The sequence below is a fragment of the Caloenas nicobarica genome, chromosome 5, assembly GCF_036013445.1.
Source record: "Caloenas nicobarica isolate bCalNic1 chromosome 5, bCalNic1.hap1, whole genome shotgun sequence".
Lineage (NCBI taxonomy): Eukaryota > Metazoa > Chordata > Aves > Columbiformes > Columbidae > Caloenas > Caloenas nicobarica.
Window position 1 is genome coordinate 10147668 of NC_088249.1, and position 18336 is coordinate 10166003.

At 37.1% G+C, this 18336-nt stretch overlaps 1 protein-coding gene across 4 annotated transcripts in view; it reads left to right on the top strand.

The window, feature by feature from the left end:
- Positions 1–18336, top strand: part of PPP1R13B (protein phosphatase 1 regulatory subunit 13B) — a 71770-nt gene that overhangs the window by 47426 nt on the left and 6008 nt on the right. The window contains exons 5-12 of one of the 4 annotated variants that reach the window (XM_065636451.1): positions 6311–6412; positions 7440–7614; positions 8009–8205; positions 9963–10127; positions 10982–11162; positions 12829–12984; positions 16207–16376; positions 17268–17769. In XM_065636451.1, the coding sequence (XP_065492523.1) occupies positions 6311–6412; positions 7440–7614; positions 8009–8205; positions 9963–10127; positions 10982–11162; positions 12829–12984; positions 16207–16376; positions 17268–17769 (1648 nt within the window). The remainder of the gene's footprint in view (positions 1–6310; positions 6413–7439; positions 7615–8008; positions 8206–9962; positions 10128–10981; positions 11163–12828; positions 12985–16206; positions 16377–17267; positions 17770–18336) is intronic. The other 3 variants (XM_065636452.1, XM_065636453.1, XM_065636454.1) reach the window with 3 other exon arrangements.

Here is an 18336-nt window from a genome sequence, read left to right on the forward strand (position 1 = left end):
TCTTTCAGTATGTGCAGTAAAAACAGTATTTACTTTGTGTTTCTATGTAGGCATTTTAAGCCTTCTCAGGAGCAACTTGCAGTACCTTTCTGACCTTTGTGGCCCTGTTAGGCTGGTGAAGATGATGTTTCCGTATCGCCACGGCAAAGCTGTGTGTGTCATTAATGAATCCCATACTGGGGAGTAAATTCTTTAAATCACGAAGCCCAAAGGACTTGCTTCTTGGATTTCTCTCTCTTTCTCTGTTGCAGTTTCTGCCTCTAATTCAGTGCTGATCTTGTCCTTGGTCTGTGTTTTTTAGTGGGTTGGGGTTTTTTTTTTGTGGGGGGTGTGTGTGTCCCCACTGCACTCTCTCTAGCCTTTGATATGCTGGTGTTGTCCCAACCTTGATAAAGAATGTTTTCTTTCACCATTTATTCTGGTTGAGGATACGGTTACCTTTACTATATGGAGAGTCTCAGAGAATTGCCTTTTTTTTTTTTTTAGCTAAAAATGCCATTTGGACAAAACGTTCCTCTTCAGAGTGGCAGCCTACGTGAAGAGTAAATAGTGTAGCTGCCTTGCGTGCGGGATATACGCTGCATTATCTTTAGTAGCTGCTCTGTATTGCCTTGTCAATAAATCAATAAGTGGTTAAAAGTAGTGGAATACAAGCAGAAAAACTCTCTGGGTGGCCCTTTTGATGGCCAGAGTCAGAACCAGCCATTCTGGGCTTGAAGGCAGAAGCAAAGGTACAGACTTTCTCACCTCCCTGCCCGCTGATTACATTTTATCTAGGTTTTGTTGGACCTCGTAAATTGGTGGTTTAACCTCAGAATCACCTCTGACTGTGACAAGAGAGATGGGTGGATTGAAGTACTAAAAGAGAAGGAGTAAATGAAGGAGTAAGGATAGAGGCGGTGATGGAGGCGAGTGATAGGAAAAAGACTAGAAAACATGAGAGTTCGTTGTACACGATTTATTGAATATGCGTAAGAGAAGGTGGAGCTTGGCCAGTTCCAGGACGCTTCAGGTACTTGAACCTACACTTTCTAGTGCAGGGCGTTGGGAAAGGAACTGAAGGATTGAGTGAGACATGGGTGTGAACACCTATTTAAAAATAAGGAAGGAATAGATAAGGGAAGTTAATTACATGGTGGCTCTTGCAAACCTAGAAAAAGATCTGAAGAGATAATGTACAGGAAATGATTGGTAAATTCTTGTACTGCTCTGGTTTTCTTTTTCAATTATTTGTTTATGTTATGGGTCACATGGGCTATTTGTGTGGCTAGGCATGGCTGAACCTAAACGTAGGATTGCCAGTCATTATTGTGGAATATTTGCTGGTTTTCTTTAAAGCTCTTATTTCTGAAATTATAGCAGTGTCCGATGTGGGTTTGGTGTATGTTCCATTGTTATTTTCAAAGTAACTTTCTGTTCTCACTAGTGCAAACTTAGAAAATTATCATAAGTTTCTTCATGGCTTAGACATGGAGGCAAAGAAGTGCATAAAATCAAACCATATCCTAATTATAATGTTTTATAAAATAAGCTATTTCAAAATGTCAGTCTCGGGGGGTTTTTTATTTTAATATTGACATAATTAGATTCCTCTTAAAAGACAGTTTTCTGGTGGGAGAAAAGGCAAAAAAACCACTGGAATCTGCCCTTATTGCTTACATGTCTTGACTACAGTGTGCTCTGCTTGTCAAAGAAATATTTCGAGTTCAGGTGCAATTTTTCATTTACTGTTGTGGGTTGCCAATGAGTAAGGCATTTCATAATAGCTCAGAAGCATGTAGACTGAGGAGTTTGTGACGATAGACAGAACAGCACAGTGTGAGGACAGAAAGAAAGGAAGGAGGAATAAGAAAATGAATTTTTAGAGTGACAAGACTAATGCGTAGAAATAAATATTAAAGAAGGTTCCTTTTCTTAATTAAATGCCTAAGGTATGACTTGTTTTGAGGCTGCTTGTAAACTGGTTCCCAAACTATTTAATTACTACCGTACCATTCATCTCATCTGTCTCAAAAATATTAATCATCAAATGGTAAAATATTAGCTTGTGGTAGGAGGGTAATGTCAGAAGCCGAAACTCCAGTTCATTACAAATTCTGTCTCTCATCATGACCTTTTAAAGTGCATGCTAAACAAAATAAATACGTTTTTTACAAGATTCTTGTCAGTATTAAGAAATCAGGGAATATAGGTGTGAAGTATTCTTGTCTGTATGAGGCGTACATAATACTTATTACCTAATAACACACGATGTTTGATCTAAAGCGTTTTATTTGGGAGTTCATCTCTATGTGGAAGTGCTTCTGTGAATCAATGAAAAGAAATTTACAGTTCAGCAAAACTGTCTGCTTTGATGTATCACCATGTAGCAAATGAATGTGTGGAATCTGGAGGAGTAGATATTTGTGGTGGCTTTTTAGCAGCTCCTTTGGAAGGCAGTTCTGTAGGAGCTTGGTGTCTCTTGCTGCGGGAGAAAGGAGGAGGTCTGGACCTGAAATGTGAGAGGTTCGTGTTTGTTATGAGCGGTGAGTGACTTCATGGATTAAATTGTTAATAACTAGTATGAACAGCACAAACTTAAGAGTCTGAGAAACCAACAACCTCATTAAAGAACTGAGAATATGGAGCGCTCCCTTTGCCTGGCATAACCTGAGCTTCTGAAGGACCGAGCCAACTGACTTTTTTCCGTGGTGGCGTTTGCACGCAGATTATGGCAAGCAGACTCAACTAAGGTGAAATGCTCTAAACAAATTGATTCAGCTAGATCTCGGCAAGAGAAGGATTCGGTGTTTGCTTTGCTGTTTCAAAAGTGATGCTGTCCTGTTTTGGAGACCTGAAATCAGCAACAGTCTGTCTGAAAAGAATTGATTTGATGTCAAAGAGGAATTCTGCTTGGTCTGACTGCTTTTGCCATGTGGATGAAAAAGAACAAACTGCGAGTGAAGTTACAGGTTTAAAATTTTGTTTCCTCAACTGCCTCTTCTTTTCTATAACTATAGTGTAGTTATTTTAAGTGAAATGGAGACTTATTGGTATTCAGTGAGGTAAACATTAAAAGATTTCTCATAGGGCGTTTATATGTAAATGGTTAATTATCACTGTTTCCCATGTTCTTGTGCTTTGCCATGTATAAAAGGTTTCTAGACCTAAATTGAACATTTTACAATAGTTAATAGCTTTTTCAAGGAGAAACCAGTATTCGCATTCATCTTATAATTATATCTTCTGTATTTTACATAATAAAAATAATGCAGTACTTTTTCAGGCATTATAAGGTATTTTTTCAAATACACTTACTTAAAGCAGTAAAATTCTGAGCTTTTGGGTCAAACTGGTTTTTTGTTTCTGGTGCTTTTACAAACAAGTTTCTTATTGTAATTGTGCATTTCAGGTTACACTTTTCATTTAGAAAATCTGTAATTTTCACTTGGTGAAATGGCTTTTTTACCTTGAAATACGCACAGCCCCTATACAGATACCACTTTTTGAGTCTGTGTATATTCTAACCAGATTTCTTAGCAGAAAAAACAGCTGTCTATTTCTTGGACAGTGTTATACTGAAAATTGCTACTGGAAATAGAATGAACCATCATTGTTAACTTAAGCTGATCGAAGCAGAAAGGAGGGAAGCATTGGGAAGACATTGCATAGTCTGATGCAAAATGTGTATTTTTGAAACGGTGGCGTATTTATTTTGAGAAAATACTATCAATTCACCCCCCCAAAAACCTTTTCTACTTTTAAAATCGGCGATCCAGAGGGAGGCCTTCAAGCAATTCGGAGCACCTTTTAAGAATTTCCTGCAGAGCCGAGCGGCAGCAGCTGTCGATGTTCAGGTTATTCTGGCAGAAGGTCACACCAAAGGAGTTCAGCAGAGCCGGAACATGTTCTGGGAGCAACATCTGGTTTTTCCATGTTATTTTCTTATCTCAAGCACACACGTTTTGGTTCGGGGATGGCACTTGGGAAAGGTTCCTTGCTTTTTTACCCAATTAGCGCCTTTCAGTCTGTAATTAATAATAAAAGGTCTCTCTGTGATTTATTAGCTGGTGGCCACAGGTGCATACAAGTTATTTGTCCCTAAAGAATATTGTGAAGGACTCCTGTCTGTCATAAGACACGCTAATAAAAAAGTTCATTTTTTTAATCACTGTGTTCACTAACAAAGTGTTGAAACAGAAATTAGTATTTTGAGTAGATTTTACCTTTTGTTCTAGTTCCACTATTTTATAGAGCTATAACTGTAATACATAATTTTTTTTAATTGCTTCTCTGCTATAAATAGTTTTCATTATTGTTATTAGAGGAGTTTCAGTTGTAACCTGGTAAGAATTATAATTTCCATCCATAATTTATTCTGTAGGAAATGTTTGAAGAGGGACAGTAACTTTTTCTAAAAATTTTGGTCCAACATGTCTATATCGTGTGTCTAAGATGCAGCAGCTTTAAAAGTTAGTGTTCCAAATCTGGCTCAATATAGTGACTGAATTTGAGGTGTATATCTTACTTGAATAATTTTATGCACAAACGTGAAATATTAATTGGAGTTCAGGTAGCGAAAGAAAAAAAGGAGAAATCACTTATTTTAAAACAAATATTGTTTTCCTTTCCTGACTGAAACTTAAAGAAACAGTTCTGCATTATGCATTGGTTGGAGAACTGATATTTACTTAAGCAGGAATTTGGTGTAGGAACATGCAAGAAGCCATTTAAAGTGGCTGAGATATTTCAGTATCAACAAGATTCAGAGGAGAATTTTACTTTTTGTAGAGTGAAGTACAAGTGTTGCAGGGGACATGTCAGACATGGTCACCACAGACGTGCATTGGGAGTCAGGGGCCCAGAAAGGCAGAGCAGATAATTCAGTTTTCTTCTGGGATCAGGTTTGATCAGATCCACAAACTGATGCTTGAGGGTGAGGAGGTGTTTGGGGGGTTTCTTTTGGTTTTATATGTCTCTAAAATGTTCCAACCTCAGTCCAGTTGGTAAACAGAGTTTTATTTATCAATATATCCAAAACATTTAATTCTCTTTTCTTTTTCAGCAGTATTGACTATATTTGGGATAGGAAATGATGTAGTGTTAATTTGGCTTGCTAAGATTGTAGTCATGTAGTTTGGTGAAAATACTACATTGTTTATTGAATTACTACAGTGCAGTAGTCCAGCTTTTACATTGATCCAGTAAACTGACTGAATTACGTGTAAATACCTTGAAATGGGTGTTGGGCTGTCCTGAACTTTCTAGTGCAATTTTTCAAAGGCTGGTGTTTTCTTTCTGTGCAAATTCTAAAGTTGTGGTTAAACTGTGCAATTTGGAGGTTGTGGGGTTTGGTTTTCTGAGTAGTCAAGCGGGTATTGGGCAAGTGGCAGTTTCTGGAATTTGTCCTGTTGCATTGCATTCTCTTTCCTGTGATGGCATAGTAAAAAATGTGGTTGAATTGAAGTAATTTAATGTATAGATTTAAAGTATATTTGTTGCTAGAACTATGAATATGCTGAAACTATGTTCATTTTTAAAAACACATAATATTTGGTTGCACACATAGTCGCAGCATTGTATAAATTTTAAATAATTTTCAGTAATTGCCTCTCTAGCCCAATTTTGTGAATTATTTGTTAGTTTTGAAATGCAAAAGGAGTGACAAAGCCCCACTAGTATCTTGTCTTTTCATTCAAAGTTTGCTCATTAATAGCCACTTACTTATGCACAGGGAGTCAGCTTGACTTCACCTCACGTTGTACAGACTGTTTTTCACAGATTTTTACCTTAAATGCTCCAGTCTGCCAGGAAACTTCACTGTCTTTGGATGTGAGCTTAGTGACAGCCTTTATCTAAGCCTTTATCTGAGGGTTCTCTAGGTATTATAAATGATGCCAACTACTAGTTAAAGCTGTCAAGGCACTGACACTGAAAATGTTAGGAAAGAAGCTTTAGATTCCAATTACTGCTTAAAATACCTGCTTGCATGTGTGTTACGACATGTGCCGTACCAGTACTGTGTACCAGTTCTACGGAATGTCTTAAAAGAGCAGTGTTCAATGTAGTATAAGGGCTTTTTCTCCTGTTTGTTTTGTCTCTTAGTGTTTTCCGCTTTCATCTGCTTTTCCACTTTTTGCTTTTTCTGTCCCTGGTATGTGCATGGTCTGCGTCGTTTCTTTCTGCTCTGAGGCTCTTTACTCTTTCGTAGGTGTCCTCTGAGGACTGGGGAGGAGACTTTAGCCTTCCTCTGAGGAGTACAGATTTAGCTTCTGTTGTCGGAACACTTAATATACATCAACGTATTAATGTAACATTTTGCGTTCTGCAGGTTGGGAATCCACGTGTTGAGCTGACTCTTTCTGAACTTCAAGATATGGCTGCCCGACAACAGCAGCAGATTGAAAATCAACAGCAAATGTTGGTTGCTAAGGTAATAATTATATACAGATTATAATAAATACAAATTTCCTTTAACATACACATGGTTTCATGGATACAGAAAAACACATTCATTCTAGATAAGATCAAGAAAGAGCTTGAGAAATCCATTGTTTTACCAAATTAATCTTAACCTAGGCAATATACAACATTTCAGTGTAAATGATACTATAACAACCTATGTCAAGCCAAGTCATGTGTCTTTATAAAAATATGGCTAGGTTTGATGTGTCTGTTTTGTGAGGCCCGCTTTGTGGCCTGTGATAGAGCAGGCTTGACTCCAGTATAGTAACAGTGGTGCGAGATATAGATATAGATATACATAGATAAATATATATATATAGAGAGAGAGAGATATAGAGAGAGATATCTTAATGTATTACATTTCCAAAGTCGCTGAGATGTAAGAATATAAGTGTGTTTTTAGAGTAGGGAGTGGGTTTAGTGTTTTTGACATTGTTGTAGGTGTTATAATATACAACGTGCTTTGGATGCCTGGGGTACCTAGGAATCAGCCAATCAGTTCTGTGGTTCTTGAGGGAAATAATGTAGGAAAAGGAACATTTTCCTGTGTGCCCAGCAGGCACTGTTGTTTAGAACTGGAACGTTATCTTATATTGGGTCAGCTTGTTTAAAATAGTCTGTTGGACATATTTTGTCATCTTTGGGAAGGTGGATAACATCACTGGAGGTTCATTTTTGTAGCAGCAGGAAAAGTGTTAATAGTGTCAGAAAACAAATGCCAGAGTAAGCTTCACAGATGTGTTTGAATGGCTGGTCAGGCTACGGTTGTATTTGCACATATGTAAGTTTGATATTTGGTCTAAAAAGATCTTGAATCTCTGCTCTAAAACAGGTTTGTTAAACAATGTTAAGAGTTTTTCTAGGAGGACTGATACACATTTTACTTTTCTCATTTCTGGAAATAAAAAAAACCCCACTGATGGGTTTTTCTAAGTTAACTCTTTTTAAAATAAATGAGTAACAGGTACCTCTTGTCTAAAACCTCATTTTGTCAGGAACAACGTTTGCGTTATCTGAAGCAACAAGAACGTCGCCAGCAGCAGTCTGTTTCTGAGAGCGAGAAGCTTCAAAAACTTAAAGAACGTGTTGAAACCCAGGAGACAAAGCTGAAAAAAATCCGTGCCATGAGAGGACAAGTGGACTACAGCAAGATCATGAATGGCAATCTGTGTATGTGGAATTTTTAAGTGATTTATTTAATTTTATTTACTCTTCACTGCACGACTAGCAAATAACGCTATGTTGCTAGTCAATATAGCATTGAAGCGGGATATCAGACAATGTTTTTTGTCTTACAGACGGTCCTGTGCTTCTATGAAATTTTTATACGACATAACTTTATGCCTGACTATATAAAACAAACAAAAAGTCAGAAGAAGTCTATTCACTGTTAGGAAATATTATGACTGCTAGAAAATTCCCAAGACATAGATATTTTATATGTGCATGCAGATGCTAGATTTAAAACTAGTGTGTTAGATTTACCAATACCTGTAGAATTAAAAAAATTAACAACTCTGCTTTACTTAATTGTTTTTTGTTATTTTTATCTTGTTAATTTTAGCAACTGAAATTGAACATATAAGTGCCATGTTCCAGGAAAAGCAGCAGGAGCTACAGGCTGCAGTGTTAAAAGTGGATCAACTTACTCAGCAACTGGAGGATTTAAGGAAAGGGAAACTGAACGGGTTTCAGTCTTACAACGGACAAATGACGGGACCTGCCGCAGTAGAATTAAAGAAGTTGTATCAAGAGCTACAGGTAAGTAATGGAGAGATGCCATCTGGATGGTAGCTGTAGATTTTAAAAAGTTATATTACTGCTCTTATGGGTGGCCATTTGGTTCTGTGACACCTTATAAAACTGATGTATTGAAATGCTGTTAATAATGTGGTTGTAGTTAGCATATAACCCTCCTTAAAACAGGATTTCATTAGCTTTAAAAACTAATTTTGTTGTTGCTCTTGCATATAATGATACGAAGTGTGTAAGTGTTCTGAAGGGCATTTCTCAGCCCCTAATACTGAAATACTCAATGTTGACATAACCTAGTATTTGTTTTAATCTTTCTTAAAACATTTTTTGAAAATTCGTTTTGGTGCTTTTCTATTTTGCAAAGAACTGGGTGTAGCAAGCTCACTTAGATGTCATCTTAACTTGGAGACATGACTGGACAGTGAATGAAAGTATATTTGAAATACATTGTGAAAATATAGCTGTAATGTGTGGTGTAGAAAAAGAAAATAAATAGGAATTAAATGACACATTTTAACAGAATCATCAAAAATAGAGGCCACACTGTATTCACTGCCCTATATAGTGCTCTACAGCTGCAGTATGTTTGCACAGTATTCCCTTTATCACTATCGTGTATCTTCCTCCAAGAAGACTGTAACATCTGAAGTGTAGTTCTCACAAGGGAAATTAAATATTCCATTTACATGGAAATTTTGTCCAGTTTTTGTTTAACGGTTACAGAATACTTAATCGTGTGCCAATGTGTCTGAATTTGAGGGCTTTTTTTATTTACTTTTGTACTTGACTGTGATCAAGGCAACAATTCTAATATATATATTTAGTATTTAAAAATTAATTTAAATTTCAAAATTATTCTCATTTCTTTACTTGGGCAAATACAACATACAAATTAATTCATCACATGTTTCCATGAATTAGGAATAAGGGTTCTTTTTCCCTCTTTTTCCCCTTTCCCCATTCACAGAAGGCATATCTGCCTTTTGAGTATTTCTAAAGCACAAAGATGCTCAACAGATGAGGATTTCTGTCTTGTGCTTCACAGTGATCCCATACACATTTATCAAGACTTAAATTTGCCTCAGGGTTTTTTTTGCATGTAACATTACCATGAAAATTGGACCACTGTCAGTTATTGAAGGTGTGATAAAATGCCAATGGGAAAGCAAGAGAAATAATTACAAAGACTGTCATGCTTGATTTAAACCATAAAAGTAAATCCGTGTTCTAATCTACTGGAAACCTGCTGTGAAGGTTTCAGCTTAATCCCCATCTAGAGAGGAAGATCTGTGCCCAGTCCCTGCACAAGCAGTTCACTGAACCTCCCATCCAGACAGCAAGAAATTTCACGTGGAACTGGAAACAGAATCAATAGCATAATTTCTTTTACAAGTTTTATATCACTTAGTTTTCATGATATTCAAACTGCCTGGTGGTTAAAAATCACATTTTCTATTACTTAATTTTTCATAGTGGAATTCAGTTCTGAAATGTCTTTATGTCTAATTCTTCAACCCATTTGCTATAAATGAGGTGCAGTCTACAGGTATTTAATAGGTATCCCCTAGTTTGTTTATTTTTTAAGAGTTGTTCATGGTGCACATGCTGATTTGACAGCCTGTGTGGAACCATAACATTAGATATGTCAGAACACAGCTGATCCAAGTGCCTTTGATTTTTTTGAATACTGTGTTTAAAACAACTACAACTTGACAACAGACAAAATGAAGTAGCTGTCCTAAGTAGTGCTTTTTTTTTTTAAGATTCGTAACAGGCTTAACCAGGAGCAGAACTCAAAGCTTCAGCAGCAGAAGGAACTCTTAAACAAACGCAATATGGAGGTGGCTATGATGGACAAGCGAATCAATGAGCTGCGGGAACGACTATACAAGAAAAAAGTTGAGGCACGTCAAAAAGAAAACATTCCTGTAAGATAAACTGTTAAAAGGGCCACACTTTAGTTTATCGAGAGCATATAAAAACTACACAGAATCTCACTTTTTTCCCAGCTGAGTAATACAATTACATCTAAAGAACTTTTTTTTAAAAGTAGCAGGCTTCTTAAAACTACTGCAAGGTTCTGCATCGATATCAGAAAACTGTTAGACAGAATGTGTTTCCTTTTATTTTTCTCCATGGCACAGACCACACTGTATTAAAAATTATAGTAGTTTATATTTCTAGGAAGTTAAGTGTGATTATGGGCTGTGTTTCAAAGCATGGAAGCATCAGAAATTTGTTTTTTCATAAAATATTCATCTTCCAGTATGGAAAACTGCTAAAAATATAAATCGTCTGATCAAGTTAGTCTTAATAGTTGTCTGGAACTTTGATTAGAAATCAGTTGCACAGTAGATCATTTATCTAAGGACTAGAGAGATCAGTTTCTGGATTCCTGTATGTATTTCTAGCTGGAGGTATTGCTTTTAAAAAATACCCCATACATATTTGATCATTTAAGAACTCATTTTAGTCCTAAGAAAGGCACAATGAAAGAGACCTTACACAGGTAAAGGTTTCTACAAGAAATGTATGTGCTGTGGCTGAGAAATTTAATTTTTGAGGTGTTGATTTTAGGGAATAAATTTTGCACTTTCTACTTTTTTGTAGAAGCAGGAGTATGGTAACTTAATTATTAAGGTGTCTTAGCTATAGTGCACGGTACTAGATAATTAAATTTAGATCTCCTGTTCAGGCACAAACGCCTAGATTACATGGAAGTTTACATTTCAATTCGTCTGGTTTTTTTTTTGTTTGTTTGGTTTTGTTTTTTTTTTTTCAGTTGAACCGTATTAATGGAACTTCCTCACCCCAGTCATCCCTGAGCGCTTCAGGAAGGGTGGCAGCAGTAGGACCCTACATCCAAGTCCCCAGTGCTGGCACTTATGCTGTCCCAGTAGATCCAGTTAAACCGCAGTCCCTCACCATTGCTTCTAGCTCAACTCACGGAAGATCAAAATCTGGTAAGCACTTCAGTGTGGTGTTTGTTAATACGCGTGGTTTGGAAAGGAGTAATCTTAGGAGTAAAGGAGTAATCTTAGGAGACACAGCGTAATCTCTGTAGTGGAAGGAAGAGGCAAGTTTTCGATGCCTTGATACTGTTCTGGGAACTGGACATTAGTCATTTGATATGAGGTGGTTTTGTCTCTTTCCATAAATTTTTCTTAGGAAGACTGAGTGTTTTCTTTGAAATTTTACTAGCTGGTACACCGCTTAAAGGAGCACATGTTCCTTCACAGATTCTGTGTTCTGTCTTTAACAGCTTTTCAATAAGTTTTTGTGTGTTTGAATATAATAATGAAGTCAACTTTGGGGCAAACTATATTTATAAACGACTATTTACAGTATGTTGCTTTCAGTCAAGTAAAACAAACCTAGTGAACAAGTAAAACTAATGTTATTTCTCAGAAGGAGACTAAAGAGGAAAATAGAATTAAACTGTGGGAGGTTTTTGCTCCAACTGAGACAGGAGAATTCGTGGTGCTTGAAGCATTTCTGAAATGGAATAACCTCAGCACTGATGCAGTTTACGTGTTTCTGCTTTCATTAGTGAAGAAGCTGCCCCTCCAGAGTACTCCCCAGAACTTGATGTCCAAAATTGGCTCCCTTGGCTCCCATATTAATAACTCCATCTACATCATAAATTTTTTTTAATTATTATTATTTATGTTGGAGGCTGAAGGAAGCAGGTCTTGACATTTGTGCCTTAAGTTCTCATTCTGGCAAAGCTCACCTCTCTGCTCACATCACAGCAAAATCAGAATTCTTTAGAAATGGTCGGCTAGGAAAACGCACATAATAGAAATAAAAATGCACAATCCCATGGGTTTAAAACTGAATATTCCAGCAAAGCTTGCAGCATGCTTCCAAATGGTGAGGAAGGGACAGAGGGAAAACAGTCTGAACCTCTCAGTAGGAAAGACGGACCAAAATGCCGCCCCCCAAAACGCCAAGGTCAGGAAGTGAAACTATCCAAACAGAACTTAAAAAAACCCGGTCTTTTCCATTTATATTAGTGATTTAACAATACCTTTAGTCTGAATCAAAGGCTGTACAAACCCCATCACTGTGGGTTTATGTAGTTTTAACCATATGGAATGACTTAACTGCAGGGTAAAGTGACAGATTTGAAGCAGTTTTGTTTTCAGATGTGGATTCCTCTTCCACATATGGGATATGACAGCTCATAACTTTTAAATTCACCCACCAAAAATAATTCCTTATTTTGTAAGTATCAACCTCAGAAGGTATACATACCTGTTTCTAGACCTACCTTAGGAAGTTACAAGATCTCTGAATGATGACTTTTTGTTTTTATAAAAGTAATTATTCTACCTTAGGACTGACTTTGTTTATTACTCTGAATGTACTTGAATAAAGTCCTATAAGATAGATATAGATCTCTCTATCTATATCTATATGGATACATATAGATAGATATGTAAGGAGGAGATTATATGCTCCCAGGAAGAAAAGAAATTGAGAGGTTTTTTCAACTGTCATGCTTTTATTTCTCATTGTCTGAGTGTTCCTGTTCTAATTTCTCCATTGTCATTGTTATAATTTTTCCACCGCTTTTTTTTTCTTTCTTTTTCTGTGTAACTGGATCTGCCTTGGTGTGCCCGGTAGAGACAGACTTTGGGTGTGTGAAAAAGTCTCCAGACACCTGGAAGGTTTCTGATTTAGACATAATAGCGGATCCTATTCTGTCACCTCCCACTTCTCTTCAGTCTGCTGGTCACAATGTCATCCGCCTGGCACCTACTGTCTGTGACACCCAGCACTGTGAGTCCATAGAAGATCTCTGGCTAGGCTAAGAACTCAGTGTTTAATATGGTCATCTGAGCTCTTGCATACAGATGCATATTAAACAGCATCTTTAGATCTTGTGTTGTGGTCTGGCATGCAGAAGATGCTGTTGAAATGTAAAATTGTTGAGAAGTTGCTTTTTGTCTTTGAAGGAAACATTTGCAGCAAATTCATCCTTGAGGTATTGAAGTGATATACTAGGGATGAGTTTTCTTCATTGAAAAACCTTGAAATTTCCTAATTGTTATTAGAAGATTCATGGCAATCACCAAAGCATGTTTTAGTCTCTCAGATTAGATGGATGTATTACATACAGGTTTAGCTTGAGTTACTTTGTGGGAAACTTTAAGTTTCCATGTTGCACTGGCCCCAGAGTTGGGCTAAAAGCTCACTCCGTTCAGGAGTCAGCACCAAGAACCTTGCTGACTTCCATTGCACAAAAACATTATAGTTGTTTTGCACTCCAGCTGCTGTAGTAAGTATCCTGGATCCAGACCTTTTTAGATAAAATCAGAGAAAATGCACAAAACCTTTTGTGTCTGCATGTCACTGATTTATGTAAATGCCAAATGGACTGGTGGGAGTTGCAGTACACGGGCTGTTTGCGGCTCCTACAAGTGGTGGATTTGGAGGAGAACACGAAGCCAGTTGTCTGAAATGACCATGGAGTGGCTGAGAGCAGGAGATGGCCAGGGCTTGTCAGAATGGTGTTACCATCAGACGGCCAGGAGCGTTTGGGACCTTCTTGGTCTCACCAAAGACAGCAGAAGGCAGAGGCTGGTCGGTTGCCTCCTCTTAGCACCTCCCGCAGCCTCTGGCACTGGTGTCCCACAGCTGCAGGTTGCAACCTCAGCGCAGTTCAGTGCGTGAGATTCGACGTGAGAGCCACGCTCCTAAAAAATGCATGGCAGTTGGCAGGTCTGCCAGAGTGTAACATGAAGAACAGGAAGGTGGGAACAGCTACATTCTGATGTTTATATAAGTAGAATTAAAAAGAACTTAGAGGAGAGTGAGTCTGAATTTACTTCCAGTCTGTTACCTCAGAATTTGGGGATGAACATGCTAATACTTGGAATTTGAAGGATTACAAAAAGTTTTTGTATAACTGTCTTTCTGAGCATGGGCTTGTATTTGCAGGGAAGATAACCCAATTATTTAGCATTTTTGCTATTGTTTCTGTAAGTGCTTTCTTAATAGCTAAACTTATGGCTAAAGATGCTTTCGTGTTTTGTGTGAATCAGTTATAACGCCTTTTACCATTCTTCAAAACAAAAGATTTACTGAACTGTAACCTTACTGGAGTTGTGGAACGTCTTGTGTATTTTGTACAGTAAATGTTAATTCAGTGCATACTTCAAAAATTTGCCATTATTTAGGGGTCAGAGTGTTTAGACAGTCATCTTTTTTGGTACTGCTCTTGATAACCAGATTATTAAAAACAAACAACCCAACATGTCCAGTTCTTGGAGGTTGCCAGTACTAAAGCTGGGCCTTGTTACTTCTTCGCAGTTTGCAAGTATGAAAAGTGATTTCTGAACCAAATACTATTTTCTCAGTGTAAAAAATATGCAAGTGTTAACCCTATTTAAATGACCAACCACAAAAATACTCTTGCTCCAAAGTATTTATCTCTCAGAAGTCAAACACAGTTGATCTGAATTTGAAAGTTTAATACATTGTAGTGTATGTGATATTAAGGAATGGTCTGCACGTATAATTAAAAAATAATTAGTGTGGTAGGTTAAATGGAGAGGTGTAACTTTTTTTTTTTCCTTACTTAAAAGTGATATGATTTTAACCAGCCTATAAAGAGATTTATGAGCTAATAGAGTGAATTTGCACTCATAGAGTGAAAACATTGGGTAGTAATCTTCAAGAAATCTGCAGGTTGCAGGGGGAAGGAAAAGGGAAACTCAATAAAGAGGATAAGGCTCACGGATAGAAAGTAGAGAGGTGACGTTAAATTCACTATAATTAGAATGTTCCTATGCAGCTTATTCTGAGACTATCCGCTATACTAGACAGAGGATGGCAAAGAATTCTAGAAATAGCCCTGCTTATTCGGTTTTCTAGGGGCTTAAAACTGAAATGAAATGGGAAATTTTGCCATTAAATACCTAATTTTCATTTGATGTTGTCTTACTATGGGGTCCAGAAATCTCAGTAAATCCCCCCATGCACAAACCCCCCTCCATTTGAGTTGTTAACCTCTAGTAAAGTGAGTTACACGTTACATGTTGTCTTTACTGATCTGAAGTGCTCCACTAAGATAATTATAGGCAATAGAGAAGGAGAGATGATCTCCAGTCTCTTTTAGAGTAAGAGAAACGTAAGTTTAATCTTTCAAAGGCAAATCAAAGCCTTTAGGATCTAACCTGGGATCCATTTAATTACTAAAAACAGATCTAATTATCAGGCTATTCAAACTCCTACTTGCATAGAGAACAGAAACTAAATAGTCTCATGCAGTTAATAAAGTAACATATCATTACATCTAGGACTTTATTAAGGATTTGTTGCTTCAGTTCATGTGCAGCTATGCATGATTTTTTTGCATATGAGAAAGATAAAAGCCCATGACTTTTATCTTGACACTGTGAGTTGAAGCTGTCAGCTGGCTTTATAAATTTCTTTAATTTTAAATCTCTGGAGCCATTCTAATCAGGTGAGTATGTTGAGGAAAAACAAAAGGTAAGTTAACCACCACTTCCAGTGAAGGAATGTTTGGTTTTGTTCCACCTCATTGTTGAAAGGAGGTTTTACATCCTATGAAAGTTTAATTCATAGTTTAAATTCGGAGTAACTCCACTCAGAGCTTACGTAGACTTAACATTTAGCATAATTTGACTGTGTCTCTGCATAGTACCAAAAGAAATATGTTGATGAAGTGTTTCTGTAAGGATTTTTGTTCTGAACTTGTCTGCCTTCTAATAGTAGAATATGGAACGCTCAAACCAAAATTTATCCATCCATTTTCTATAGAAATTTTCAATACAATTTTCATGTCAAAGGGTAATGAACAGCATATTATATGTAGTGATTGGGCTTTCAGTATTGATTTCTGAATCAAACATTACTAGTGATTTATCTCATTTCTGGAATCAAATTAATCCTGCTATTCCATTTCCTATGTTCTTTTGCTTGTTTGCAATGGTGGTGTGGATTATCTTAAATATAGTATCTTTGTCTGTTTTCAAGCTACTGATGGAAATTGGCCAATACTTAAACAGAGCTCAACCCCTGTGGTAAAACCCCCTCAGATCTCCAACGCAGACTGGAAAGAATCAAGCATGGATACAGCTTTAAAACAAGGAACTATATCCAGCCAGCCTTTGCCAACCTCAGTATTAGGAAGCACGGATAAGCTGGTGGGTTTAATCTGTGAAATATCTGTAGATCTCTTTTGCTGAAATAATGAAACTTTGGCTTCCATAGCTGAACTCACTTCAGTTACCTACACATTGAGTTTCCCTGTTGATGATTATTTAAAAATTCCCAAAGACTATTACCTTTGCATTCTTCCTGTTCTGTTCTTATCACATTACAATTCATTTTTTTTTTTTTTTTCAATTTCAATGGTTTGTATTCTTTCCTGTTCTTTTACATACCTGGTCTCCCCTGTACTTTTACATACCTGGTCTCCCCTGTTCTCTCCCTTTGCTTCTCCTAATCATTTCTCCCACCTTTCTGTTTTTCTAATTTGAATCCTTGTTACTATTTTTCCTTGGTGTGGATTGTCACTTTTTCAGTGCACTCTTTTTCTCAGAAAAATCTCACAGAAGAAGTAATTAAATCAATCCTTGAGTGAGTCCACTGGTGTTGTCTGTCTGTACTGTTGTTCTAGTACTTTATGAATTATTTAAGACTGTAAGCTTTAAATAATAAGAACTTTGTCTTTAACTAGTTTTGGTAAACTTTATCACACTATATATTATCAAATACATTATCAACTATATACTGAGATCCAGAACTGAGAACAAGTTATTCAGGCTTTGGAAGTACGCAAATAAGTTTGGATTCATATTAATGTATTATAGCTGAAGATGGCTTTAAACAGTGGCTTCTACCTGACGTATGATGAGGTCTTGTGATAAATTCAGGTAGAATCATATCCAGTGATTCAAGAATAGGAATTGTTTCTATTGACTCCTTTGCTGTCGCACATGATTATTAGTGTGTTTTGTCGAATGAGGAATATTCTTGCTCATGAGTATTTTATGTAATTAAATGGTATATACGTTTTTGTTGTTCTTACACAGGGTCTTGACCTGGGGAAGGTACCACCACCAATTCCTGGTGTAAGCAAGCAGTTGCCTCAAAACTATGGGACGTATCCAAGTCCAGTTCCCTTAGGAACAAGTTCCACAAATTCCCTGGAAAGAAGGAAAGATGGCAGCCTGCCCAGACCTGGCACGAGTATAACAAATCGGCAACGACCCGTTCCGCTCCCACCACCGAGCAATGTACATCAGCCCAGCTCTTCGCAGCAGATTCAGCAGAGAATTTCTGTACCTCCCAGCCCCACGTATCAACCTTCAGGTTCCCCCTTGTTTCCAGGAGGAGACGGCAGGCCAGAACTCCCGCTGACTGTGGCAATCAGACCATTTCTAGCTGATAAAGGATCACGACCTCAGTCTCCCAGAAAAGGGCCACAGACAGTGAACTCCAGTTCCATTTACTCAATGTATCTTCAGCAAGCAACACCACCAAAGAATTATCAACAAGCTGTATACAATACCTTAAATAAGTCAGTAAAAGCAGGTAGAATATATTTTGCCTTTTTTCCCTTTGAAATACTGTTGAGATCTACTATTTGTTTTAGTTTACTGTCCATATCAGTTTGAAAAACTTGTCTAAATCTGTGAGAAGATGAAAGGTATATTTATGTATACAGCATGGCAGAAAAATAATCCCATAAATAAGTATCCATTCAATTACCTTTTATTTAAAACAAGATGCAATTAGAACAATACAGTCTGGATACTCTACCGATACTTTCAGAAATAAGTTGAAAAAATAGCATGTAGAGAGGAGAGTTTTTTCTCCTCCTAACTGTGGGGTTGTCCTATGCAGGGACAGGAGTTGGACTTGATGATCTTTGTGGGTCCCTTCCAACTCAGGACATTCTATGATTCTATACTGTTTCCTCATAAAAGAGGAAAAACATTCCAGGTGTTACTCATAGCTTGTATTTGTAAGAATCATCACAATCAACAGGTGAGTATTTCTGTTTTGATAGGTTCCAATATGATTGATTTGATTTTTCCTTCTGTTTTAGTGTCAAACAAGTAGCAACAGAGACATACGTGGTTTCTTTGCAAATATTTT